The sequence below is a fragment of the Clinocottus analis genome, unplaced genomic scaffold, assembly GCF_023055335.1.
Source record: "Clinocottus analis isolate CAN_PGR_092001 unplaced genomic scaffold, fCliAna1.0.p SCAF_2, whole genome shotgun sequence".
In the NCBI taxonomy this organism is placed as follows: Eukaryota; Metazoa; Chordata; class Actinopteri; order Perciformes; family Cottidae; genus Clinocottus; species Clinocottus analis.
In genome coordinates this window covers 14,765,458-14,792,946 of record NW_027175931.1, presented here as the reverse complement: position 1 = coordinate 14,792,946, position 27,489 = coordinate 14,765,458, and the positions used below count along the sequence as shown (strand labels likewise).

The window sequence follows — 27,489 nt, the reverse complement described above, 5'->3', positions numbered from 1 at the left end:
TGTCTGTGTAATTCTCCATGTGAAACTGAGAATTTCCATTTACAGTCTTGATATGTGGTACTACAATACTGTAAAGAGAGATTTACTGTGAACCTGCTCCAGATTGGTTTGCCCAGCATCTCTCATAGTTAAGCCATTATAGACACGGGTGTCCAGAATATATATTCATGAAGATTGTGCTAAATGTTAAAACATTGTGTATAGTGTTTTGTAAAACAAAAACAAAGAAGTCTGCATCTGAATATAAAGCTGTAAATGTGCTTGTATTTAGGCAGACTCAATTCAGAGAGTTTCAGGTTGTGTGGTCTTTGTGTCTCAAATGCAGTGTTGGTGTGAAAATAATAAAGAGCAACTGTAATTAAGGGATCTGCCTTCCTTCATCACTGCCGCTCACACTCTGCATAGGCATACCTATGGTGAATGTATTTAATGACCCAAGATGTAAGACATTGCTATTAGTTGTCATTTTATTTGGTAGTAGTGCCGAAAGTTGGACGGCACTGTCTGTGACAACAGAAATTGTTTGCTTTAGGACCAGTAACACGAGATTGAAATTGCGAATAATAGGCAACAGAAGTAATAATGAAATTGCAAAAGCAGCAGTAACTTAATCCGTATCCATAAAACAGAAACACATAAAAGCAGACTGTGAAAGAGGGGTATCAGTCATTTGTTGGCAAAACGGTTATCAATACAAACAACGGTGTTCACAGAAGCAGCAGTAATAGTAGCAATCTCAGTTAAATAATACTGCGCTAGGAATGGTGGGAATGTAACAGTCTAGTAGCCAGATGCAATGATGCGTGCAATCAATTCGCTCCTTGTTACAGTGTATGCCCGCAATTGTCTATATCCGTTCCGATGCGCATGCGCGTCCGGCGGTTCGCGGTTGCGCCAACTGGTAGAGGATGTTGCTAGCAGCCTGTGTAGATGCACAGCCTTTTTCACAACAATAACATCAACCAAATTTGCATCTCCACATACCCTGATTTAAGGATTAGACGTTACGAACGCTATCGGAAACCGTGCATTGGACCGCGCCACGACGATTATCCTTCAGTTTTTTCGACTTTGTTGACAATGGGAGCGGAGGGGTTTGCAGATTTACAGGGCTCCTTTTTGCCGGAGCAGAAACAAGAATCATGGCTGGCCAGCTAGGCCGCAGATGGATTTTGTAGCTAACAACAACAATCTGTTGATATAAAATACTGCACGCAGGCTTGGCGTGGCTCGGTAAAAGTGGTACTCAGAAGCCCGTGTCACAATTGCACGATTATCGTTGATTACGGTTGTCTTATTGGGCCCACAACACTAGCTAGGGGGACCGTTAGCTACACAACCTTGACCGGTTTGCTTATTGCCTTCGTCGTTGGCTCCTGTAGCCAGCTAACGATAGCCTGCATCTCTTAGCTCGCAATCCCCTGGTTAAAAACATTTGGAAAATACATTTACTCCGGGATTTACTCGAATCGGTTAGTGTTGGGAAGGCATTTGTATTGCAAATTCCTTTAGCAACGTCTGCACCTGGATGAATGTGGGACAAAATGGAGACCCCGACGATTGTGTACGATTTGGATACCTCTGGGGGCTTAATGGAGGTAAGGTCGCTTTGCTCGAAGGCCTTCACAAAGTGAAATACTCCCTTACTGCATTGAAGTGTTTTACCGCCATATTAAGTGTTGTTGTCATTAGACCTAATAAAGTCTGCTGTCAAGCGCCTCCCGGTGAGCTAACTTAATAAAGCGGGTTGATAATGGAGGCCTCAAGGAAACTGTAATGTTAGCGCTCTCCCTAGGCTGCAGCGGTGCATTGGCACCGCTGCCATACAGCTGCTCAGTTTGCAACTCTTTTGACATGGCGTCGGTCGGGCAGCCGTGAATTTTTAAATAAAGACTTGAACAACTTTTACAGCAAATCCAAACACTGCTGGCGCCCCCGAAGTCCGAGGAGGTAGAGAAGAGGAGTCGGAAGTTGGTGAGAGACGTCCGAAGGAGCGGCAGGGCCACCAACCACGACACCTGCGACAGTTGCCGGGAGGGGGGTGACTTGCTGTGTTGTGACCACTGTCCTGCAGCCTTCCACCTCCAGTGCTGGTAAGAAGAGCTATTTAAACAAGAGAGTCCCAACGCAAAGGTATGCGTCATGCACGTAACGATGAGAGCAAACACGGATACGGGTCAGTGCCTTCGTGTCTGCGGTAAACTAACTGCATTCATACACTACAGACTGAACGCTAACTTCAGTTTCCCTGATAAAGTTAGTTGTGCTGCGGAGTCATTGTCATGTGACCAGCCACTGGAAACGTGTAGATTATGTTCTCCCCCTGTTGAGATCGTACTAGTCGTTATAGTCTCTGCTGTCAATGACATTTAAACAGTACACATCTGTGGGTCCTCCCGTATTCACTCTAAAGCCGTGCGATTGAACATATGAGGGCGGTCTCTCTTTGTAAAATTTGAATTTGAATTTACCGTGCTGCCCAGATAATGACTTTTATGCCGAATTCACCAGTAACTATACTAGTATTAAAACGTACACCGAGGTTATGTTTCCGGTAAACCGGCTGGCGAGGGAATTAATAGTGTTGTGTATTCATTTGGGTTTGGCGAGTAAATAACAACAACTGCTCGTTTAATCTATGTCGGTATCTGGTGACTTTATGTGGCTAACATTGCCTCACTCTTAGATAACGTGTGCCGTTCCGCGTAGCTGCTCGTTCAAGCAGAGCGTAATTTCAGTCGTTATTTTCTGAAACAAAAGGTGTGTAAATACGACGTGCATGTGCTGAAGACAGAAGCGGCTACAGTTAGCTCGATGTCAGTCCGCCCTTATATCGCGGCTGCAGCCAGTGGAGCCGCTGCTGCTAACAAATGGAGTCGAGACTGCCTCTGTTTACAATATGGCGACCTCCCTGCTCCTTTTTTTCTATTCCACCGCCATTTTATCAACCTCCAGCTTTGAGAAATGATACAGGCCATTATTTTTTTTTGCCATTTTCTGTGAGGGTGTACGTCAGCGTTATGGCTGTGTTTGCTGTGCGTTAGAAAGCTCGTCCCGGTGTCACGCGTCTCCTCTGTAGCTCTGCATGTCTCCCTGTTAAACGGCTGCATGCAAGATTATTTTACCTGTGGCATTTGGAAAAGTATAGCTGTCACTTGGAAGCAACCAGCAGAAACGTGTTATCCATATACGGTCAGGCCTGTGAATGACTTATTCTTCACAATAGGGAGTTAGTTACACAGGGTAACGTCCTGATAGGGAGGTTTTAAGCTGTAGTTTATAAACCTGGCTTCAGATGGGTCCTTCCTTTTATTGATCAGTCATGACATTGACCTCCTTCATACATAGGAGGCTAAGGTTGTTATTTTATTTTTTAAACTTTACTTTAAATCGAATATGCAGGATATTTTTTTTTGTATATAACACATGCATGTTCCAGTTTTTGTCATACAAATGTAATAATAGAGCTGTGAAAAATAACGCGTTAACGCACTATGATTAAATTACATGATTAATTAGTTAGTCTTTTTTAACGCATGAGCAGAATGAGCTTCCAATATACCTATTCAACTATTTCCGCTCAAATGCAGCAATATATATATAATATATACATCTGACAACTACGTGTATATATGTAGATGTCAGATGTACAATGCGGGAAGACGTGGAAGTTTCACCATAGCACAACCAGCTTAAGTCCCATCTCAACGCGAAGCATGCGTTGGTCGGCGAGGGGAGTTCATGTGGAATGCGTCAAACCAGCCTCACTGAACAACGTAGACCCCTCACTAAGTCTGCCTGTGACAAGCTGAGTAGCACAGTTGCGGAATGGATTGCAAAAAGCTGTCGACCAATTAATATTGTTGAGGATCAGGGGTTGACCAAAGTTTTGCGAGTGGCAACGGGGGACCGAGCATCAAAGCACCGCAAAGACACACAATTGTGACAAAAATCCACGCGCTGACAAAGCTGAAAAGAACAAAACTAAAAATGACTTGGCTGCTACAGAACATGTGGCGCTGATAGGGGATCACTGGACTTTTGTGAGTAATGAGAATTACCTGGGTAACCATACGTCCTCTTTTTCCCGGACATGTCCTCTTTTCGAGACCTAAAAAATGCATCCGGCAGGGATTCCAAAAACGTCTGGGATTTTGCCTCGTGTGATATTTGTATTTCTCTGAGTCTTTCACAAACTAGTTATTACGCCCTTACAAGTTTTGTAAACGGTATCTCCCTTAAGGCTGATTTATACTCGGGTTTTACGCAGAGACGCAAGCACTCAAGACACGCATTGCCGACTTTGCGTGGTCAAATCGGCCATTTTGCGTGCTTGCATGCATCACCCCAAATTTCTGACTATCCGTCAAAGCAACGCAAGCCCACAAGGCTGTGATTGGTCTGCTAACCACGTCCTTTCTGAGTCTCGCATTTCCGGTTTCATAGCATAATACCACTGTTTTTAAAAGCCATAGCAGAAACACAAACAATGGATCCTGTTGAAGAACGTTTGGCTAAAGAGGTCCGCAAATATGAGCATTTATATAACCCGTCTGACAGAGTATAAGGACACGCAGATGGAGGTGGATTTCTTAAGGGAGATATCGTTGAATGTCCTTGTGCTGGTTGACTTTAAACGGTCGTTGCGCCACCTACTATTCTGGCGTACGGAAAACGCAAGGGAACTAAAAATCAAAACAAGTCCATCAATCCGACTGCGCGGCCAGCCGGAGTTGTAGTTGCAGAAGTATAATTCAGCCTTTACGATCCACCTTCTTGCGCGAGCTGTAGAGAGAACTGTCATTGATCGACCGATCTCAGGGTTGCCAGATGCACGATAATTATCCTCCAAATACAACCATTTTGAGCCTTTGGTAAGATACTCCGCCATCACCAATCTGGCAACACTGAGCACCTCTTTGTTCTTTTTTTATGAGCTAAAGATCGCGTAGATGCACGACTGTGGAGCGGGATGAAACAATAACGGGGTTCACCTTACGGCCTATAGTTGCATTGTTTACAACAGCAGCCCAATGTATAAATAACAATGTATATATCCGTCTTTTATGCTAAATCTTTATGTTTTCACTAAAAATACCGAGAATATCGGTAATATGTGATTAATTATGATTGATCTACAGAAACCTGTAATTAATCTGAATAAAAATGTTAATAATTTCACAGGCCTAGTAAATAATTTAAGAAATTGAGATTGACATGCAGTTTCTTTGTTGAAAAGCAATTGTCAATCCAGTAGATGTGACACTGTAACATTGGAGAATCCTAAGTCTCTTAACTACATCCCTGTTTCCCTCACTTGCATATTTTTCCCCTGAAACCATGCGAGGAGAGAGAGGACACAAGGAATTGTGTTTTAAGAGACATGTGATGTCCTTTCCTCTGAAGCGGCACGTAAAGCTTTTACAGCTGGATTTATGACAGAGTTTTCTGTATGTAAACAGGATCACTGCCACTGAACTGTTTTCTGGTTTGGACAGTTTCAAGCGAGTATTCTAATGAAAATCCACTTAACATATTGATAAAAATGATCATGTAATGTTTTCAGTTGATTTAATGGTGTTAAACTGCTACTTATATTAATTTAAAAAAAACACAGTGATTTAGACTGTTGGAGTTGAGATGTTTTCTGTTAAACAAACTGCATTGAGTATTTATACAACGTGTGTGGTATTTATACTGTGTTCTGTATCCTGCCTATAGGCGCATGATCGATTTCTACCGGCGTGATACGTTTGTCTTATTTATAAATTATTTACGTCTGTATTTTTTCAATTTCATATTGTGACATCATCATTAAAAAAAACACAATATGATTATAGTTTCACTTCAACACAAGATTATTTTTTATGCTCAATTTTAGATTAGGTTATACTTAAATGATACAACTCAATAAACTTGATACTCGGGAATGAATGAATGAAATGAAAAGTACTTTATTAATCTCCAAGGAGAAATTTTTTAAATGATCAGGATCACATGACTGAATGGAAAGGACAATACATGTTGTAAAACCTGTTCTCTCTCCAGCTCTCTCTGATTTTTATTATAAACATAATAAAAGTTTAGGGACATAACAGATCAAGAAAAGACCCTTTTTTATAAATGAAGAAAGACTGTGGTCCTTTTTGTTGTTCAGACCTACAATGAACAGATATTTGAACCAGATGGGGAATAAGAAAACAGATCAAATATATAACTTGAGTTTAATCTGTGAGCATCTTGAAACTCCAGCAATCAGTCCGATCAGCTGTAGGGTCTAATCAAATAATTGATGAACAATTAAGGCGCGTGTCAAGCGTTAAAACACTTCCTGGAAGCCCACTATCGTGCCTTCTCGATCATGGCGCCTCGCTCCTGAGAGCAGATTAAGAGCTTTGGGACGGCTGTCAATATGGCGAGGAGCGAGGAAGTGCTATATACCCATAGTGTTAAATAAGCTTGTGTAAATAAAATAAAATTTTTCTTACAGGATTGTATTCCAAATCGTAATTCAAATCCAAATGTTCCTTCTCACTTGAAACTAGACAACAGAATTGTGAAGCGTGATATAAGGACTGCATAGATTAATGTTAAATGATGATGTATATTGATTTTGTCTGCATTGTGTATGAACCAGGTCACTTATTATTGTGTTTTACCTTCTTACCTCAGCAATCCACCTTTAAGCGAAGAAATGCTTCCCCCAGGGGAATGGATGTGTCACCGCTGCAATGTTCGAAAAAAGGTGAGTGGCAGGTCTTTTCTCTCTCTCTGTTCCCCCACCAATGTTACTGTCATGCTGCTGGAATAAATGTAGAGAAAAGTGTTTGTGTGTGTGCTATATGGACTGATACATCTGTCTTTTGGTCTTTGTTTGCTGCCATCAGAAGAGAGAGCAGAAGGCAGAGCTGATCAACGGCCTTCCGGAGAAATCTTCCTCCAGGCGCTCTGTGTCCCCGGCCGTGGAGCTGGACCTCAATGCCGGACCACTGCGGCTCGACGGCCTGCCTCCGGGGGCCGGGGCAGCAGGTCCCGGTTTACGAGTGGCCCAGGTACGCCTCTTGGATCGCAGGACCAGCAGCAGGCCGAGCAGCCGGCCCGGAACGCCCAACTCCAACACTTCGTCCACCCCAACCCCCTCAGAGGAGCACGACGGGGAGGAGGAGGCAGCTGAGCCAGAGGATGAAGTGCTGGGCTCAGAGCTCGAGGGTGCAACGCTATCCACGCCAACTCCACGCTTACTCAAAAGGCCCTTTCAGCTGCTAATAGCAGCCGCTATGGAGAGAAACCCTACGCAGTTCCAGTTGCCCAGTGAGCTCACCTGCACCACTGCACTACCAGGTCAGTCACAATGACTTCCTTAACATTTACTGTAAAATGATATGAATAAATTACTTTAGGGTGAAGGCAAAAGGTTGTTGCAAGGCCTGGTAACTTTTTAACGTCCATTAATAACTACATAACTACTATTGGAGAGCTGCTAATTTGTCATGAGAACTTGTGTTTCGCAAACAATTTTATTTTCAATGGATTGGTTTCATAGCCAAAGATTGGGAAACTCTTTTAAATTAAAAAAAAAACAAAAACATTTTTTATTGAAAGTGTCACATTCCAGAAACCAAACTGGAAGTAGATAATGCAAGGTGTGGAAAGTTAATATTAAAACGTGGGGTGTAGGAAAAAAGTATTCATAAAACAAGGAATCGTTCAACAACAACAACCTTAAAGCTGCCTGAGAACTTGTGTCCTAACAAGCTATAGCGTTACACTACATCTATAAAAACGAACCGGGTAGCTGTGAACTTTTCATCAGACCACTTTAAAGATGCCGAGTAGTACCTGCTGTATTCTGACGTTTACACTTTAAATAGAAACACAGGTTTTATATTGTGACGTTCACTGGGAATAAAACTTTCAGCTAAATGGCAATCTCCCTCCAGCTTACCCTTATTTAGTTTTTTGTAGTAAAATGAGGAGGTATCGCAGAGATACCTCCTTATTTCAGCTCCACCAATCAGCTGCTCCTCCTATTGTGAAGCTTTCAAAGAAAGCAACAGGAATACATAGAACAGTGTTCTGACTACAGTTCAACTCAAAGTTTTTGAGAAACAAAATCCTACTAATATATGTACTGCATTGAGAATCAAATTTGAATCGTGGAATACTTACTGAAAGAGTCACACCCCTAAAAACAACAAAGCACCTGGATTATAAAGTGAGTTGGGATTACATTGAGTACTTCAGATGTCTGACACATGATGACATAAAGGTATCTGGTTTGGATTTCTAGGCAGCAGTAAACGGAGAAGAAAAGAGGAGCTACTTGGGAAGCCATTCAGGAGGCCTCAACATGAGCTGGATCCCAATGGTCTGGTCCCTCTTCCAGTCAAAGTCTGCTTTTCATGCAACAGGTTAGTAATAGATTACATGATTTGCATTATTATTTGCACAGACCTGAAATGTCTCATGTCTTGTATTGATTTCCTTGTATTTCCTCTCACAGGAGTTGCAGGTTGGCTCCACTGATCCAGTGTGACTATTGTCCTCTTCTGTTCCACATGGACTGTTTGGACCCTCCACTCACAGCTTTACCTGCTGGCAAATGGATGTGTCCAAACCATATTGAGCACTTAGTGGTAAGATGCATAGTCTTGGCTCAGAGCTGAAACAACTTTTTTTGTCTTTCCAACAAAATGCTTAGTTTTCAATTCCTACTGTTTGTCTGATGTGCAGCTGAATCAGAGGAGCCTGAGCCTGTCTAGCCACTGTCAGCTATTTGACCATTTCCAGGACAGGATGTCCCAGCATGCTGTCAAGTTGGACTTCCTCCGTAGAGTCCATCGGCAGAACGCACCCAACCGGCGCACTTCCCACCAGCACAATAAGAAGACCATCAAGGTAAATGAACTACTTGATGGTCGAGAGCGTTGTGGTGGAGGTAAAGGATTTATATCACAGCATCTGTAGTTGAAATTTGAGCATAAATGTACTTTGGGGGCAATCAATATGTTCGATGTCCTGTTCACCCAAAGACATCACAATGTTAGGACAAGTTTAGTTCGAGCATTTTCGTTATTTCTTCCAATCATTGTTTGGACTCAGGTGCCAGATGCCATCAAGTCCCAGTACCAGAACCCTCCCCCCATCCTGACTCCTGCAGGGGTGCGCCAGTTGGAGCTGGTTTGTAGCGGTGTGCCTGACCACCAGCCCTCAAAGCACCCTACCTCAGAGATTGAGCAGCAGGAGGTAAGCGGACTACAACGTGGCACAGTTTGTTAAACAATCAGTCGAACAAGAATCGTCTGCAGCAATGGCTTGTATCTTGTATGCTCTGTGTATTTGAAAAAAAAGCCTCTTCGTAATTTTGGTAAGTGTGTTGCTAAATCACTGACAGTCATGAAAAATGTGGATCGTGGGCTGGATGTGGAATGATCATCTCCATGCAGGTAGAAACATTCACTGCTTATTTGATTTCTGCTAGAACAGTGAATGAAACAAATTTTAATAACAGAAATATCGCTTAAAGGTGATATTTGCCTTGATTGTGGATTCAGGTCTCTTCAGGTGCACTTTTTAAAAGTCTGAAAAGCCTTTGTTTCAGAAGTTCGAGAAGTTAGGCTAACCTGCAGTTTAACACACACCTTTCAAACAGCAAACAGGGATAAAAAGGCCCAGAGTCGAGGGAAAATTTATTGAGCTTCAATTTCTTTCCTAAATCAGGATGTAGATTTATTCCTGTGTCTCCTTTAGAAATATGGTTGTAGAAAGACTTGATGGCTTCTTCCTCTGTTAAAACCTTGTTCTGGTGTGTTAAACAGTGGCTTCAGGACGTCATCGCCCTCCAGTGCAGCATCATGCGACACCTATCCATTAAGCAGAAGGCTTCATCCACAGCAACCACCCTGTCATCAGTACCAGCGTCTGCAGAATGGGTTTCTGAGCAGAAAACCACTGCTAAATCATGTGTAACATCTGAGGACATAAAAACCTCCTTTGAAAGGACTTCTTCTCCCGACTCCGGCTCTAAATACTGCACTGCACCTGATGACCCCCAGGGGGCATCTCTTTCAAGGGACAAGCTTGCAGTGCTGGGCATTTGTAAATGCAACACACCACCATGTCAAAACTGTAGGAAACCCAACGGACCTAGAGCAGACGAGTGTCAGCCACCCAAAGTCAACGGACCTGTAGACTGTAACAGTACATCAGTCTCATGTAGGCAGGCTGAGTTGCAGCACAGACTGAAGCCAACCACAACACCCCCAGTTCCAGCTTCTGCCTCTGGGTCAATGAACCACATAGGAGCAGAAATGGTGAAAAAGGAGGCTGAGACTACCACGAAGGCCTGTGCTCAGAAAAACTGTCCCACTGCCCTGACAATATGGCCCCACAGTGGGCAGCAGAACCACAGGAGCCAGGCAGTGCTCCAGGAGGAGTGTATGAGCATTGATGAAAAACTCACCTACTCCAACATCAGCAGCAGTCGCTCAGACACTCCAACTAAAAGCAACCAGGAACGCAACTCAACCAAGCTGGGGGCGTCATCCTCCCCCACTCAAGGTACACACTCCTGAACCAATAAACTGCTCACTGATGATTGGCTTCCCAGGTTCATTTGAGGTTCTTTGGGGATCATTGCAAAAAATAACATCTCTTTTGTTTATAATGTGTATTTTATTTTCACTCATGTTGAACGTTTTTAGTAATTCCATTGCAGTTGTTTGGGAGGAGGTTATGCCCTCATTGTCAGTACCTAAAGCTAGATAACTTGGAAGTGTGTAGTTCTCCTCTGTAAGAAGCATATTGCTATATATGCTCCATGTGGCTTCCGGACTCAAGAAACGCTAAGATGTAGAGTCAGAGGATGTTTGGGGAATGCCGAGAGAAATGATTTGAGACCGCCATGCTTCTGATAACATGAAATATCTCAAGAACAAATTTCCCTTAGCTGTGTCAATTGTCATTGTTGTTCATATAACTTTTTTAAATTTAATTTAGGATAGTTGGCAAAGGTAGAGTTACTCACAGGAACCAGCAGACTATTTAAATAATTTTGTCTGACATATTTCATCTGCCTAGTTAAAATATGGAAAGCAAATTCATGTAGGGCAAATGAAAAAACACCTCAAACTACACTCCTCATTTGTTAGCACCTACTCAGGATGTTAATATTAGTTTGATTAAGTGTCAGTAGTTGATGTGCTTGATGTCATTTTTTGTGTTGGAAAGTTAGTCTACCCATAGCAGCAAGTCCCAGGCTTAGGTTGTCTAAAAGACTTTGTCTTTTGATTGCAGCAATGCAACACATTATCCTTTTGTAGAAAGTGTTGCTGTGGTCATTATTGCAGCCTGTTGGCTTGTTAAAAAATGTCTACTATACATTGCTTGCCACTTTCACTGAGATACTTTATACCTGACCATTGCCCAAAAGCTCCCTCTTGGGGTCAATGGCAAACATTTCACAGCTGTTTCACGTTCCAACAAAACATTGTGTGATATAAACAGTGGGAGAAGAAAAAACAAATGGAGTTGAATGTGCTTCAGTTCAATTTAGAGTTAGGAATAGGGTTTTCTTTTGTACACAAACACTTTTAAATAGCATAATATGTAGTTTGAAAAAGGTGGTTCTACTTAAACTTAAAAGTTCCCATCCATTTAGTTGTTAATGTACAAGTCTCCAGATCTGCCTCAGCTGTTTGATCACAAGCCATCCCAGCATCTTTCTCCTCTACAGACATAAAGGCTGGTCCTGAACTGGTGGGCTCACTGCTGCCCAGCACTCTCTCCTCCATCACCAACCTGTCTAGCTGCATGAAAGATCGAAAAGATGAGGAAAGAGGTAAGTTTGTTCACTCAATACTGACATCTGACCATACTGAGCCATTGTGGTATTCTATAAATGTCATGCTGTGATGAAGCAGAGTAAGTTATCTATTTTAGTTTTTTCTTACCGTTATGTCATCGTTCTTGTAGTCAGAGCAGAGAAACTATTGTTATTCGAATGTTTATTAGGGCCCGAGCACTGACGTAGTCAGAGCGGAGGACCTAATGAAATTCAATCGTTTATTATTAGGGCCCGAGCATTGACGTAGTCAGAGTGGAGGACCTAATGAAATGCAAATGTTTCTTCTTCTTATTATCATTATTATTATTAGTAGTAGTAGTAGTAGGGCCCGAGCACTTACGTAGTCAGAGTGGAGGACCTAATGAAATTCAATCGTTTATTATTAGGGCCCGAGTCAGAGTGGAGGACCTATTGAAATGCAAATGTTTCTTATTATTATTATTAGGGCCCGAGCACTGACGCAGTCAGAGCGGAGGACCTAATGAAATTCAATCGTTTATTATTAGGGCCCGAGCATTGACGTAGTCAGAGTTGAGAACCTATTGAAATGCAAATGTTTCTTCTTCTTCTTCTTCTTCTTCTTCTTCTTCTTCTTCTTCTTCTTCTTCTTCTTCTTCTTCTTCTTCTTCTTCTTCTTCTTCTTCTTCTTCTTCTTCTACTACTTCTTCTTCTTCTACTTCTTCTACTTCTTATTATTATTATTAGGGCCCGAGCACTGACGTCGTCAGAGTGGAGGACCTATTGAAATGCAAATGTTTCTTATTTATTTTTTTCTCGTTATTGTTCCTCATTGCATGGAGAAAAGAGGTGCTCGGGCTAAACTTAATTATTAAAAATTTTCACACCAATCAGACTCGGCGAAAATACCAATCTGATTTGGGTGTCCGACAAAAGCCGGAAAAAACAGCTCGCTAGCGCCCCCTTTAGATGTGAAAGCCAACAATGACCAATTGACTTAAAATTTGGCACACATGTCTGGGTGGGACTGCTCTACGAAAAAGTCAATTGTGGCATTACGCTCCGCCGACTTTGATTTTCCGCCATTTGGAATTTTGTGAAAAACGCTTTATTTCCAAATCCTCCTGAACGCCTGGTCCAATTCTTACGAAACTTTTTGTGGATCATTATTGGTTCGATGTGATCAAACGATATAATCAACTTTGTTGATAACTCATTGTGTTTAGAAGATATGCACCAATTAACCTCTTAGGGGTGTGACTTAGTATGTCAATCCATATAACTTCCAACTCACTTGGCCTACCCTCACAAAAGTTGTAGCATATGTCAACATCATGTCCCTTAACGTACCCAAATTCTTTCAGAATATTTAAACGCTAGAGGACGTTGTAATGAATCGCTCAATTTTGGCTTTTTCCTTGTTTCCAGGCGTCGTAATTTATTGCACTTCTCCTAGCGATTAAATACGATTTATTTCACATTCGGGCAATATGATGTTTAGACCTTTGCAGGGAAAAGTTAAGGATTTAAAAAATATCAAACTATGTGAATGCAGAGCACATTCCAAGAGACACCATTTTCCATGAAAATGGAAGTTGTTTTAACTCAGCCGTACATTATGCAATCTGCTCCATATTTCTCATGTTATGACCTCCTGACCCTCAAGACATCCATATGATAATTTTTAATCCCGGTCATAGCGCTATCTATGGCATCAGGAAGTTAAATGTTTTCTACTTGTATACCCTCCTTCTCACAGATTAATCAGATCCCTCTCAAAATGTGTCAGAAGAGACTGAAGACATTGATAATGCATCTCCTTGAATATTGTCTGTATCCGTTGAACAGCGTCGGAGCGTTGCGGGAGTTTGATTCTTCACCGTGAACGAATAAACCGATGTAATTCTACTCCACATGATCTGATCCGTTCCAGATTTTACATGTTTGATGTCCAGACACACATTTCCAGGCAAAGATGTTAACTGATATGACTTTAATGCTTTAAAATGGCTCTTCGGCTCGATAGCCCCCCAAATATGTAGTTCGCTTATGTGACTTTAATACTTCAAAATGATAGTGCCCCCAACAAATGTTAATTCAAGCCGCCCCATCTCCAATTTAAGCAGCCCCTTTCTCATGTGTTACATATGCCTTACAAGTTTTATCTATGTAGGTCAACTGTACCTACATGTAAAAAAAAATTTTTTAAATTCCAAGAACCCTTTAACTAGTGGACAGTCCCAAAAGATATGCGTATGATCTCCTGTTTTTCCACATTTTCTCCAACATAGTGAAGCCAGTGGATCATTTCCAATGAAGAGATTACAAGAGGTGTGTGGAAATATCTCATTTTTAATTTCCAGTCAAATTCCTTCCACAATTGGCTGTTGATTCCTTTATGGCATGAGCTGCACAGATCTTCCCATGTGTTGTCTTCAATTATAATATTTAATTCCAATTCCCACTTTTCTTTGATGTTCAATGTATTTAGCGTCTTGTCGGCTATAGTAAGCCTTCTATATATGTGGGAGACATGGTTTTTAGTTGAAAAGCATTAATAAAATAGTCATCCATTACATTAGGATTTCTTCTGATTAACTGTCTGTCTTTATGGTTTGTACTATAGTGTCTCATTTGATGGTACCTATACAAGTCCTTTGATGGAAGTGAATATTGCTCTTGCAGCTGAGAGAAGGATTTAAGATTTGGTATGCCCAAAATCTGCAACTGTTTTTTCCAGAACGTTGGACAGAAATGGAAGATTTGAAATGGGCCTGTAGTTGGAAAAAACTTCTGGATCCATGGTGTTTTTCAGGCACGTGCACAGATAGACCCCTAGTGGTGCTCAAGCACCTGCCCTTTTGCCCTGGATGAGAAAAGTGCCCTTTCTGATGGAGCCCAATTACTCTCTCTGTCATCAATTCCCCCCAAATACGTTTTTGATATTTGACGGGGCGTTTATTTGCGTTCTTGTGAGAACTTCGCTTCACAGGCTCCGCCCCCCCCCCAACCTCTGGTTCTTCTCTGACCCACAGCATCAGACAAACAGGTACTGACGGTGTTTGTGCAATCCCCCGACGTTGTTAAACTAACCACAACATTAGCACCGTTGACAACATTACGTCGCAACTGGTCCGACGTTTCCTAAGAAAACATATTTTAAAAAACTCACAAAATTCCGTGATTTCAAAGCCTTGTTTAGCTGTTTGCTGACATTTGTCATGTTTAATGAAATACGGATCCGTATCAGATCGGCGAGGAGGTCAATACGTGGCTGGAATGACTACCCATTATCCAATCAGAACGCTCGTACTGTCGTTGCCAGATAAGTAAATTTTATTTATAAAGAAATTTTAAGCTAGCTGCCTAATCCTGCCATGAAAAGCAGGTGGAAGACGGCATTATTAGTGTAATGCTTCTTATGCTTCAACTCTGTCAGAAAACAATAAAAAATAATAATAAAAAAGTACATGTGTACTGGTTTGTCAGCTTTATAGAGATTGTGTAAGTTACTCTTGATTATTATGCACAACATTGATTTATCTCATTTACAAAATTTGCAGCATAATGCCAAGAAAAGACAGACTCCAAAAGCAGAAGGACAGGGAACTACAGCAAGCAGCTCAGGGTAGCAACTCTCTTTTATCTTGAATCAGGCCATCAGCTAAAACAAATGAGGGAAAATCAGTAACCCTACCTGGTCCATAGGAGCCCATCAAAGATGAGGAAGGACAGACAGAGTGTAGGAATGAGTTGTGTTCAGGGGCAGCAACTGAGGAGATGAGTCAAGAAGAGGGTGAAGTGACAGCAGCTCCCTTTACATCAGAGCAAGAGCATGTGGAGGAAAGAGCTGTTGATGAAAGCGAGGATGCAATTTCAAAAATAGCCACCATGCCATATCCTACAGATCCGTCCCATGTTAAAGCATTTCACATAAAGTGCAATGAGAGCTACATTGCTATGTGCTGCAGTCTAGGGCCCTGTCAACCAGAATTTGTTTTCCACAAAAATGCTGAAGGGCGACCGCATTGGTTTACTGGAAATGTGTGGCTGGAGTATTCTCCAAGTTCAGATACAATGCATTGTTTCAGTTGTCACCTTTTTCTACCTGAAGATAAATATAAAAACAGAAAGGAGTGGAGAAATGGCATCAGAAAGTGGAATACTGCTCTTGAAAAAAAATCAAGCAGCACTCTGTCACAGAGGTCCACATGACAAGCATGGTGACGTGGACCAATTACAAAAAAAGGCACTACAAAATTAATTTGATGTATCGGATGTAAAAGGAGTGGAAGCCAGAGAGCGAGAGAGGCAAACAAACAGAGATATTGACCAGGTTAATAGATCTTACAGTGTATCTCGGAAGGCAGGGAATAGCATTCCGAGGTGATAATGAGAGTAACTCAAGTAACAACCGTGATAACTTTCTGGAACTCGTGAATCTATTTTCCCGCTATGATAGTGTGCTGAAGACGCATACAGAAAATATTGGAAGAGTGAAAGTCACCAAGAAAAGGCCCCACGTGTCACTCCTGTCAAACAGAAGCCAAAATGACCTGATCACAGCACTGGGTACATACATCAGAAGAGAGATCCAAAGAGAAATCTAAGAAGCTGAAATGTACTCTATTCTCTTGGATGAGACCAACGATGTTTCCCACAAAGAACAGGTGTCATTTGTGGAGCGATATCTACATCAAAATCAAATAAAGGAAAGATTTATCGAAGTTTGCAACATCGTTTTAACAACAGGCCAGGAGCTGGAGAATACTGTAGTTTCCCTTCTAAAGAAGAATGGTCTGGAGCTGAAAATCATGTATGGCCAGGGCTACGATGGAGCAGCCAACATGTATAAAGGTCTTCAAGCCGGAATACGCACACTCAATGAGAGGGCCCTCTATGTGCACTGCAAAGCACACTGCCTGAACTTGGTCCTGGTGGAAGCTTCAAAGTCAAATAAGCACTTTGTGACCTTTTTCAACCTTGCGTAGAAGCTGTATGCCTTTTGCAGTGGATCCTCAAAGCGCCATGCTGCTTTAGTTAGATTACAGCAGTCACTGTATACAGAGAGACACATTGTGGAGTTATTCTTTTTTTTTTAATTTAATTTGATAATTTTATTTAGTTTGTCAACACAAATAAATACGAGTTGAAAATATCCTACTGTTTTTTATTTATTATTATTTTAATTTCATAAATAATTTTGCCGATGGGTGGCCTTTTTTTTTGTTTGAGCACCTGCCCCCCAAAATGTCTGTGCTCGTGCCTGGTGTTTTTTTTTTTTTTTTAGTAATGGTCCGATGACAGCAGTTTTTACCGCAGATGGAATAGGTTTATGATCTTGGTGATTAGTGGAGAGATGGCAGAGGTGTTTGTCCTTAGCAGAGCTGATGGAAAAGTGTCCAGAGTAGGGCTTAACGATTTGGGAAAATAATCTAATTGCGATTCCCGCCCCCCCAGCCCAAATATTGCAATTGCAATATACGATTATAGCACTGCCCCCACACACAGGCTTGTACAGTAGGCAGTGGTAGTTAAATCCAGGTGGCGACTTTTTTTTTGGCCAGGCAGTGTATATGTATGTATGTATGTATGTATGAAGCAAGGACCCACTCACCGCTGCGAGCAGCTTTAATTCATATATATATATATATATATATATATATATATATTCCTTTTATTGTTTGTTTTTACCATGTTGTGCCTTTTTTGAAGCACTATACAAATAAAATATTACTGTGTGTGTGTGTGTGTGTGTGTGTGTGTGTGTGTGTGTGTGTGTGTGTGTGTGTGTGTGTGTGTGTGTGTGTGTGTGTGTGTGTGTGTGTGTGTGTGCGTGCGTGCGCAGGGATTGAGCTGGACAAATTGGATGCAGAGATGATCAAGCTCCTGGCTTGGCAGAGGATTCAGCAGCTTTTCCCTCCCAAAGTGCCGCCTTCACCAGCCACCGGCACTGCCCTCAAAACCCCATCACCCTGCCCTGACAGTAAGACACTAACTTAGCTCGGACACTGCTATTTGTTTGTTTTAAAATTAATTTTCCTGACGGGTTGGGAGTGGATTTTATAAGGCCGCCAAATCATTTTGCATTACTGCTTTCATATTTTATTGAAGACTTGTATCTTCAGTACACCTTTGATCCAGACTTGTAATTGTAGCCTGATTATAACCGTGAACCCTGTATGAAAGGCTTGTGTATATTTTGTTTGTCTTAATGCATTTTAACACCAAAGACAACAAACTAAACAAAAATGCAGAATTTTGTCAATTTTTCTGTTTAAACCTTTCATGTTGTTTTTTTACTATGATAATCCTACACTTAACTCTATACACTCACCGGAGACGGGCTTGTTATTCCATGTGTGCAAAATTGCATTGCAATGGTTTTTATCATTCATGACTGGACTGAATGTGTTTTATTGTTATGTTTTACATAGGCAATTAAAGGCTGAATGGTCACTTTGTAATTGTCAGCTTATAATACCCCCATGACTTTATAGACAGTGAGCTCCATTGCCTCCGTAAGAACATAAATGTTCAAAGTTGCATTCATCAAACATGGCCCGCAATAATCCACCTGTATGATAATGTCTTTTGTAGATTCAACGATTTCCGAGTCGCTGTTTGAATAACCACACTCTTTATTTAAGGGGACCCTAATTTATTAATTCAATTTGCTTATTGTTGGAACAGAATTACATTGTCTGGCTGCAATAGATGAAAGATTTAGATTCTGTATTAAAAGGCTATAGATAGATGGCCTTGAATTTTGAAACTGTCGAATAATTTATTTCGTAGAAAAACAACATGAAAAACAACACTGCTGGTTTGAATGTGTTTCCAAAGTTCACAAGCTGAATCTCTTCCTACCAGGTCAGAAGAAGGTGCAGGCCAGAGCTGTCTTCTACCCTCTGACAGGAAAAGGAGGAGCTGTCAGCATGTGCTATAGGACGTTATACATAGGATCAGGTGAGACATGCCGACTGTATCACAGTGGCAGTGCTCCCGCAGAGTGGTATTTTAAGGTGTACTGATGTGTCTACTTTAATCCCGGTGCCTGAATGGTGAGTAGGGTTGAGTATCAAATCGTCAAACACTTTGATGCCAACTGAACTGGGTCTGTAGCACCAAATATAGAACACTCTTAATATAATAACTAAGAAAGTACGTGGGGCCAGCTTCATGCTTTTTTTTTTTATTCTTCTAAATATTATTTTCTATATTGGTCTTTTTGGAGGTGCTTGTACACTGAAAAAAAATTGGAGTGCCATTTACTTAAAAAAGTCTAAGTAACAATTTCCACACATAAATTGTAAGTAATTTTCACTCACACAATTCTTGAGTAAAGTTTACTTACTACTAAGAATGTTTTTTCAACCAAAATGTTCAAATAAATTTGAACTGAAAATTACTTAACATTTACATAATAACATAACATTTACTCAGCCTTTGAGAGTAATCTTTACTCAGCCTTTAATAGTAATCTTTACTCAGCCTTCGAGAGTAATCTTTACTCAGACTACACTGAAAAACATTTTGAGTGAAATTTACTTGACAAAAGCTCGGTAACAATTTCCACACAGAAATTCTGAGTACCTTTTACTCATGCTTTATAATGCTTAAGTTAAAGTTACTTACTAGTAATAATTGTTTATTATCCACCATTTAAGTAAATTTTACTTGCTAATTTCATTCGTAAACATAATATGTACTCAGCCTACAATAGGCAGCGGGAAGTCGTTTTCATTCGTCTGATCTGTCCTTCAGAAACTCTCATCCTTGTTTTTTTCTTTTTTGTTTTTTCTTTTTTCATCCAATTACTTGGCTGCTTTTGCATCTAATTACAAAACCCCAGTAAAAATTATTGGGTGTTTCAGGGTTATTTAACTAGCGTTTTTTTTTTTTCATTTGAGAATGAAGTCATATTTACACTAAATGTCTACGACTACCCTAAACCACTATTCAAATGTGAATTAGTTGCATTATATATATATATATATATATATATATATATATATATATATTTATATTTAAATACATTGTATTATTATTATTATTTATTTAGTTTTTTTATATTTGTAACATAAAGCTTCAACAAAACAGAAAACAGCTTCATTCAAAGTACAGCACTTTTATTTAGCAACTGAAAGAGGTCATTGTTGACAAACCAATACCAACATATATACATTGCCAGACAAAAACATTAACAAGCAAATGTGTCAGCTCAAAAATATTTTAAAAGGCAATTTGATCTCTCTGATTACTCTTACCACAGAAGGCTTGAAAGAGATCATTTACAGATACAATGTTACATACAACCCAAAATTGCAAAAACACTAACATCACTTGCTTTCCTTTAAAATGTGAACAAAACTCAGTGTTTCAAAGTCTCACCAGTCTGAAGAGCACTATTATTTTGAAACAGGTACTACCTGAAAACACTTATACTACAAGTTTGTTGTGTAAGGCTCTCACCTTGGGAGACATTTTCAGAACGTTGAGCTCAAGAGCTTCCGAAATACTTTGAATGTGTATTTCAGTTTTGCTGGATAACTTAAGTTCATTGCATAGACAAATGCCATGAACAGAAGGCAAGCATTTGCCAAACCTTTACAGTCTTCCAGAACTTTTTGCCCTTCTATGACAATCAACACATTATCAGGAGTCAAGCCTTCCTGTGCTGCATCTCCATAGATGACAAGGCTCTTCATGACTTGTTTGGCATAGTCTTCTTCAATGGCATCTTTAGGGACACCCTGTCAAAAACAATGTAATCAGAGGTCAATAGACTACACATATTTTCTATAATGTTCCTGATTATGCAAGACAGATATTTCACTCGATTGAAGTTGCCAATTAATAGTCTATGGATACAATAATGCAAAATAATTAAGATGCTTACAGAAAGACATTTGTTTAGTGCTGGGTTAGTCGTTAGGTAACTAATACATGCAATGTTGGTTCATTTTGTTTTACAGAAAAGTAGGACATACAATTGCATAAAACAATGGTGGGGAAAACCAAAAACAATATGTAATGTGTTCAAATATGTCATGGATATCTATTTTCTGTGTATATGAGCCTAATATAATTTGACCACAATTATCTAATTCTTAAACTTCATCAAGCGGAGTGAATCCAGCATCGGCCTTATTGCAACCCCTTCTCTGGGGCAGAATATCATCAAGACTTTTGAAGCGCTTCGCTCCAGATGAACGGTCCTCATTCTTCTGAACTCCTCTTTAATCTGAAACAGAAGATGAAAAAAAAACAAACAAACAATTAATACAGCAGTCCTCCAAGTAAAATGTACTATTGAGCAACAACACAAACTACAGCCTCCAAAATGACAATATTTTAACCAATGCCTCTGTCAAACAGCTTCAACTAAAGAAATAACACGTAAATATGCGCGACGAATCATTAACATACACAACATACCTCGCTGGCTCCACACAACCGAGAGGGAAATAGCTCCACTCGGATAACAATAATCTTCGACAAATCAACATTTTGTTGTTACTTTAACTTATATATTTGAGCGGAGTAAAACTTCTACCACTACTGATGTCTTCAGGAGCTTGTCACAACTAAAAGCATCCCAACACGAACATCAACTTAAATAGGGTTCCTATCAAGTGTAAATACAAACAGAATCAATATTCAAGAAACAAGTTGTACACATAATAATATGTAAACAAGCCTATTAAATAATTACATAAATAATATTCATGGCAATTAAATAAAGGGTTAATTAAACATATCACCTACCCCAGTGGCTTTCGACTGTGAACTTTCTCTGTACAGGGTAAACTTGTCCTTTCCCAAGTTTCTTCTTGTGACGTTTTACTGAAGAAATTCTTCTCTGACGTGAGTGACGTCATCCCTTGAGCGTGCGCAAAGTTGCCAGTTTTACTTGTATTAGCAAGTAAATGTTACTTCGTTGTGTCAGGTTGTTCAGTCAATCCAGTACTTTAGTGACAATTACTTGGTGTTAATGATGAAATGTACTTATCAAAATAGGGATTCATAAATCAAACAAACACAAAGTAACACATTAAATAAATGGTGACATTTCAAAGTAAAAGGACTGAAATACAAATTTATTGTAGAATTCACTCATATAATCAAGGCCAAAAAGTCATTTTTTTCTTTATGTGGATGTGAGATTTCCAACCTTCACGGCTTGTTACACGTTTTAACTCTGATTCCCAACATGAATGATTTAGTCATATTGTTGCTTTATGCATTATAACGCAATATGTACATGAATTAATCAACTGAGTTGTTATTTACCATCACAAACTGGTAATGCATGCATGACCGGCAAGTCTGTCTCATATTTCATAAAGCTCTCAAACTACAAGTATATAAATACGCTATGGAAAAACAACCTACAACGCTGATTGGCCTGATTGCTGGAGTTTCATACCAGAGTAAAGACGATCACAGAATAAACTCAAGTTATATATTATAGTGTTTTCTTATTCACCATCTGGTTAAACTATATGTTAATTGTAAGTCTGAACAACAAAAGGACCGTAAACTACTTTCTTTAAAGATTTGATCGGTTGTTTCCCTCAATAACTTTTATTATGTATGTAATTAAAATCAGAGCGGGAGAGAGGAAACACTTTTTACAACATGTATGGTTATTTTATAATGTCACAATTTAAAATTTCAAAACATACCAACATAATATAGTAATAAATTAATTAATAAATACGACTCATTCCGCTGTTAATTGATCCTGCGTATAAGCAGGACAACACAGTATATAAATACTCAATGCAGTTGGTTTTACAGGTAACAGACTACATAGAAAACATCTCCACTCTGACACTGACGATAACTGTGGCTTTATTAATATAAGTTGTAGTTTGAAACCATTAAATCAACTGAAAACATTTTTATCAATATTTTAAGTACATTTTTATTGGAATGTTTACTAAAAACGGTCGATACCAGAAAACTCTGTTTCACTGATCACAATTGCAGACAAACTCCGTCAGCTGTTAAAACCCACACACATCTGATCCCGCTGTGATCAGCGGTCAGTCAGCCGCAGTCATCAAAAACCGACGTGGCTTCACGTGACGCTTCAGAGGAATGGACGCATCATGTGTCTTAAAACATATTTCCTCGCGTCTTCTCTCCTCGCTTGGTTTACTTGCGTCTCTCCATGCCTCCCTGGTGGGAGGGACTAAGACGCAAGGAAAGGATGCAAGTGAGGGAAACAGGGATGCAACTTATAGACTTGGAATGCACCCAATATGTCTTAGAAAGAAAATAAGAATCTGTAAAAAATTTGAATTGGGAATTGGCTAAGAAAGAAAAAAGGGTGCAGATCTTGAGGAAGGGCACCTTAGAAGGCCTTGCTTCAAGTTTTCTTCACTAGAAGGGCACCTTAGAAGGTTCTGCATCAGGTTTTCTCCACTAAAAGGGCATCCTAGAGGGCCCTGCATCACTTTTTCTCCACTGGAATGGCACCCCAGAAAGCCTTGCATCACGTTTTCTCCATTGGCATTCATTCTTAGCCATCATTAGACTTGTACACACAACTGTAACTTACTAATACTCTGAATGTTTTTGCAAAGGTGCTGACATGGACGTGTGCCTTACAAACTATGGTCGTTGCAACTACATATCGGGGAAACACGCCTGCATTTTCTATGATGAGGTATGGGCTTCTAAACTGTTGTACTGCCTAAATGTAGACATCCGTTATTGTTCTCTACCATAATTCTGCACCTCTGCCGATTACACATATTAGGTTTTGTCGTTGGATATAGTGTTAATGGATTCTGTGTGTGTGTCCTTTTCAGAATACCAAGCATTATGAGTTGCTTAATTACAGCGAGCACGGCACCACAGTGGACAACGTCCTCTACTCATGTGACTTCTCAGAGAAGGCCTCGCCATCTCCACCAAGCGGGCTGGTGGCCAAAGTCCAAGGCATCATACGTTAGTACATCTCATTCTCACACTCCGAAAATTCATAGAATGTGCAGTTTGGAGGGTCATCAGTGATGCTGTCGAATAATTGTGATGCAAAGAAGATTTGAAGTGTGCTCTTTCGGTGTCAAAAAGCACAGCTAAAACTGTCCACAGGACCTTGGGTTAAAAACGGGATGATACTGGTGTTGCAAGTGTTATTACACACACACACACACACATACATACACACTCACACCGAAGAGGTAACATGTTTGTTACAGCGGGAGTGTACCAACTGGTATCGACTCAGCTTGTTCAGAGCCTCGGCTGAGGTGGTAGCTATAAAAGTACCAGGTACTACCCACGACTTTTGCTCATGGAAAACCAAAAAAGGCGGCTTAAGTAGAGACGTGGCATACTATGCTGATGAAATGAGACTTAAGTGTTGGCTTGTCATCTGTATTGCCACTTACTGCCATCATCTAATGCAGAGGTGTTAAACAATTTTTCACCCCGGGTCACATCAGCACCATGGTCTACCTCAAATGGCCGGTTTGTAACTGTAACACTGTATGAATTGAACTACTATGCTGAACATACTGTTAAATAACTGTCTTTGTAATTGATTATTGTTTATTCAAATGTAAAACATATTGTACATGCATTTATATAAATGTAAAAATTAGGGCTGGGCAAATTAACACGTAACTGCATTTCTTTTATTATTTTGCATTAAGAGGGTCTTATCACTGCCGCACACAGGTACTGCACTTTGAATCTCTCCCAGACGGCGTAGTTCAGACATGGGCATCTTACGGTTCTCCCATTCCGGCCCATAAGAGGTCAATCAGAAATGAAAAATAAATAAATAAGATGCACACCATGAATGCAGTACAACGACACTGCTTTTACTTTGAAGGCGATTTATGTGCTTGCTTTCGTAGCCTCAAAGACAAGCAGTGTTGACGACTTGCAGATTTGAGCCTGACAAGAAAGCACGTATTGTTATGTAGTTTCTGTTCTCAGAGAGCAGTGAGTGCTGCCACGAGCCGCTCCGCCTCACAAAGCTCTCATAGGCGGTTAGTCTTTCAGCAGGATCGTGCTACAGTCTACGGGTCCAGATTGAACATTAATCGCACAGGTCTGATACACTGTGGCAGAGCACTTAAATTTATTATCACTTCTGGATCTTTACTCTTCTCTCAAAGAGGAGAAGAGTAAACTTTCTACACATCAGAAGATGTTCAGTGCACTTGCTCAAGCCAACACCGACTGGACTTTTCTCACTGAGGAAGAAAAACTGAACTCAAAAAATGATCAAAAGCACTTATTGCTTTAGTATGAAGTTAATCGATTGCTGGTCTTTAACATACATCTTTAGGTAAGCAACAAACTGAACATGGACAAAAGAAGGATTGGCTTACTACTACCTTGTTGTTCCCAGAAAAATATATATTTTTTCTTCTGGTACCTGTTCAGAAAAAAAAAAGAAAACAGATTTATATACTATATATATATGTGTATGTATGTTAACTTGCCGTTGCTCCTGTTATATTGTTCTGATAACATTACTTTTAAATAAAAGAGTGCAGCACACAAGTTTTTTACTTCATTATTGAATTTGGTGCATAATGTTATTAATTGTGATTAATTGCAGGAAAATTATGCGATTAATCAGTTGTATTTTTTAAACTTTGCCCAGCCCTAGTAAAAATTAATGTAAGCTAATGTCTTTGTTATTATAACATAATTTAATTTAAGGTTAAGAAACCCACATTACTTTGTCAAAGATCAAACTTAAAACAGAAGAAAGTAACAAAAACAAAGATCAACCGCACGTTATTATATTAACTTTGTTCAAAGCTTTTTTTTTGACGGTTGAGAAAGATATAACTCTGGTCCAAAAAATAATTGTGAGCTAATAAGAACATGCATGTGGTCTGGGGCAGTGTTCTCAATTGGTCTGGCTGCAATACATCAACACCTTAATGACAAGCCAGGACCCGAATTAAAGAACATTTTCAACTTCTAAAATTCTTTTAATAAAAAATACGGTGCAGTTTGAGCCTGAGATAGTACAGAATCTCACAGTATGCCAACACAAAAAAAGCTAGCTTGAAAGATTCCCTTTTACATTCAATTAAAAACCTCAGCCTTTTTTAACTCACTCAGTGTTTTCATGCACAAACATAAAAAATTATGTAAAATTATTGTATTGACATTGATGTTGTGGCAGCCTTGCTATGACGATTAGCTAATAATTTGGGGTGCTCCATGGGGGAGGGCTATCTGCAGTGGAAAAATGTAATCTAGAAAAGTACATGGTACTAAAAGCAAGTTCTCCCTGTGTTCTCGGTCCAGGTCGCAGTAAGAAGCAAGAGGATGACGACGTTCCCAGCTCTGTGATGGGTTTGATGCCGGCTGGTGGAGTGATGACCAGCCAGCCTCAGGGCAGCTGCGAGCTGTCCTGCAGCTGTAAGGCGAGCAGTTCCAGCCTGATCGGAGGCAGTGGGGCAGGTTGGGAGGGCACGGCCCTGCTTCACCATGGCAGTTACATCAAACTGGGGTGCCTCCAGTTTGTCTTTAGTATTACAGAGTTCGCCAGTAAGCAGCCCAAAGAGGAGCAGACCACAGCGCCTGCCACCAGCTGCAACAGCAACAGTGTGGCTGGCACCACTACCATCACGCAACCCCCTAACACTGCCACAGTAATCAGCCCCTCCAGCCAGGATAAGACCAACACTGAGACTGACCCTCCCTACCAAGTGCCCGTACTGCGCTCAGATCCTATTCCATAACCTGCACAGGAAAAACACACCCACCCTCCTTTTGTTTTGCACCTTCCGAGTCACAATGAAGGGAAAGTTGCACAGCTGGTTGGTCAACAGGGAAAAAGTTTATTTTTTCATTTTTAATGGTTTATATCTTTGCATGAACTTGAAGTATTATTGACAATCTCTTCTGTTTTTTTAATGACTGACCAGTAACTCTGTTCACTTTATACCGTTAGGACTTTGAGCAAACATTATTTACCAATGCTCAACTTTTCTTTTGCCAGTATATTGGTCATGTATGGTGTAACATTATTTTGTCAGTCAGCTCATTTAGCACAATCCTATTATTTTGTAGTAATGAATTCCATACATTCTTTCTTTTGCTGCTTTTGCACCATAGGTAGCTATATATGTATGAAAACATACTTACACACTATATGTATATATAATGTAAATATATATAATTCAGTGCTTCTCAATTGGAGAAACATTGGATTTCATGTAGATTTACCATTTTTTGGTTTTTAACTGTACAGTTCATTCAATTTGTGATACTGTGTAGAGTACCAGAAGTTTTGTGTTGAACCTTGTTCTTAGTCTGTACTTTCCGCTGTAGTCAATCTGTAAATACCATCTTGTTTTAGCACTCATTTTAACATCTCGTGCTGCTTTGTATACAAGCACTCTGTCTGTAACTGATTGTCTGTTCAAACATGTAAATACAGAAAGATTTTCTAAGAACAAACCCAAAATATTTGTCTGTTGTTTTTGCAGCTTTTGTGAGGTCAGTATGGACTTTCAATTCTCAGCCCCAGAGTATTCCCAGTATCCCAGAGTATTGGAAGTGTTTCGGGAAAGGCTTGTGATTAATGTCATGTTGATTTTTTTTTTTTAATTTTTAATTTTTGTTTTTGGACAGCAGCTTAATTTACAAAGTATACATCAGCACTAGTGTAGTATTCAATTTATACTATT

General features: G+C 40.0%; 1 protein-coding gene across 1 annotated transcript; it reads left to right on the top strand.

Moving 5' to 3' along the window:
• Nucleotides 1–893: 893 nt before the first annotated feature.
• phf12b (PHD finger protein 12b) lies at nucleotides 894–27,250 on the top strand. Its single transcript, XM_068584398.1, has 15 exons — nucleotides 894–1,598; nucleotides 1,912–2,093; nucleotides 6,673–6,745; nucleotides 6,888–7,341; nucleotides 8,291–8,411; nucleotides 8,504–8,636; nucleotides 8,734–8,898; nucleotides 9,103–9,246; nucleotides 9,819–10,560; nucleotides 11,735–11,839; nucleotides 17,652–17,789; nucleotides 18,677–18,772; nucleotides 23,401–23,483; nucleotides 23,629–23,767; nucleotides 26,102–27,250. The coding sequence occupies exons 1-15, from the start codon at nucleotides 1,533–1,535 to the stop codon at nucleotides 26,536–26,538; spliced, it is 3,078 nt and encodes a 1,025-aa protein (XP_068440499.1). The 5' UTR covers nucleotides 894–1,532; the 3' UTR covers nucleotides 26,539–27,250.
• The last annotated feature ends 239 nt before the right edge of the window (nucleotides 27,251–27,489 follow it).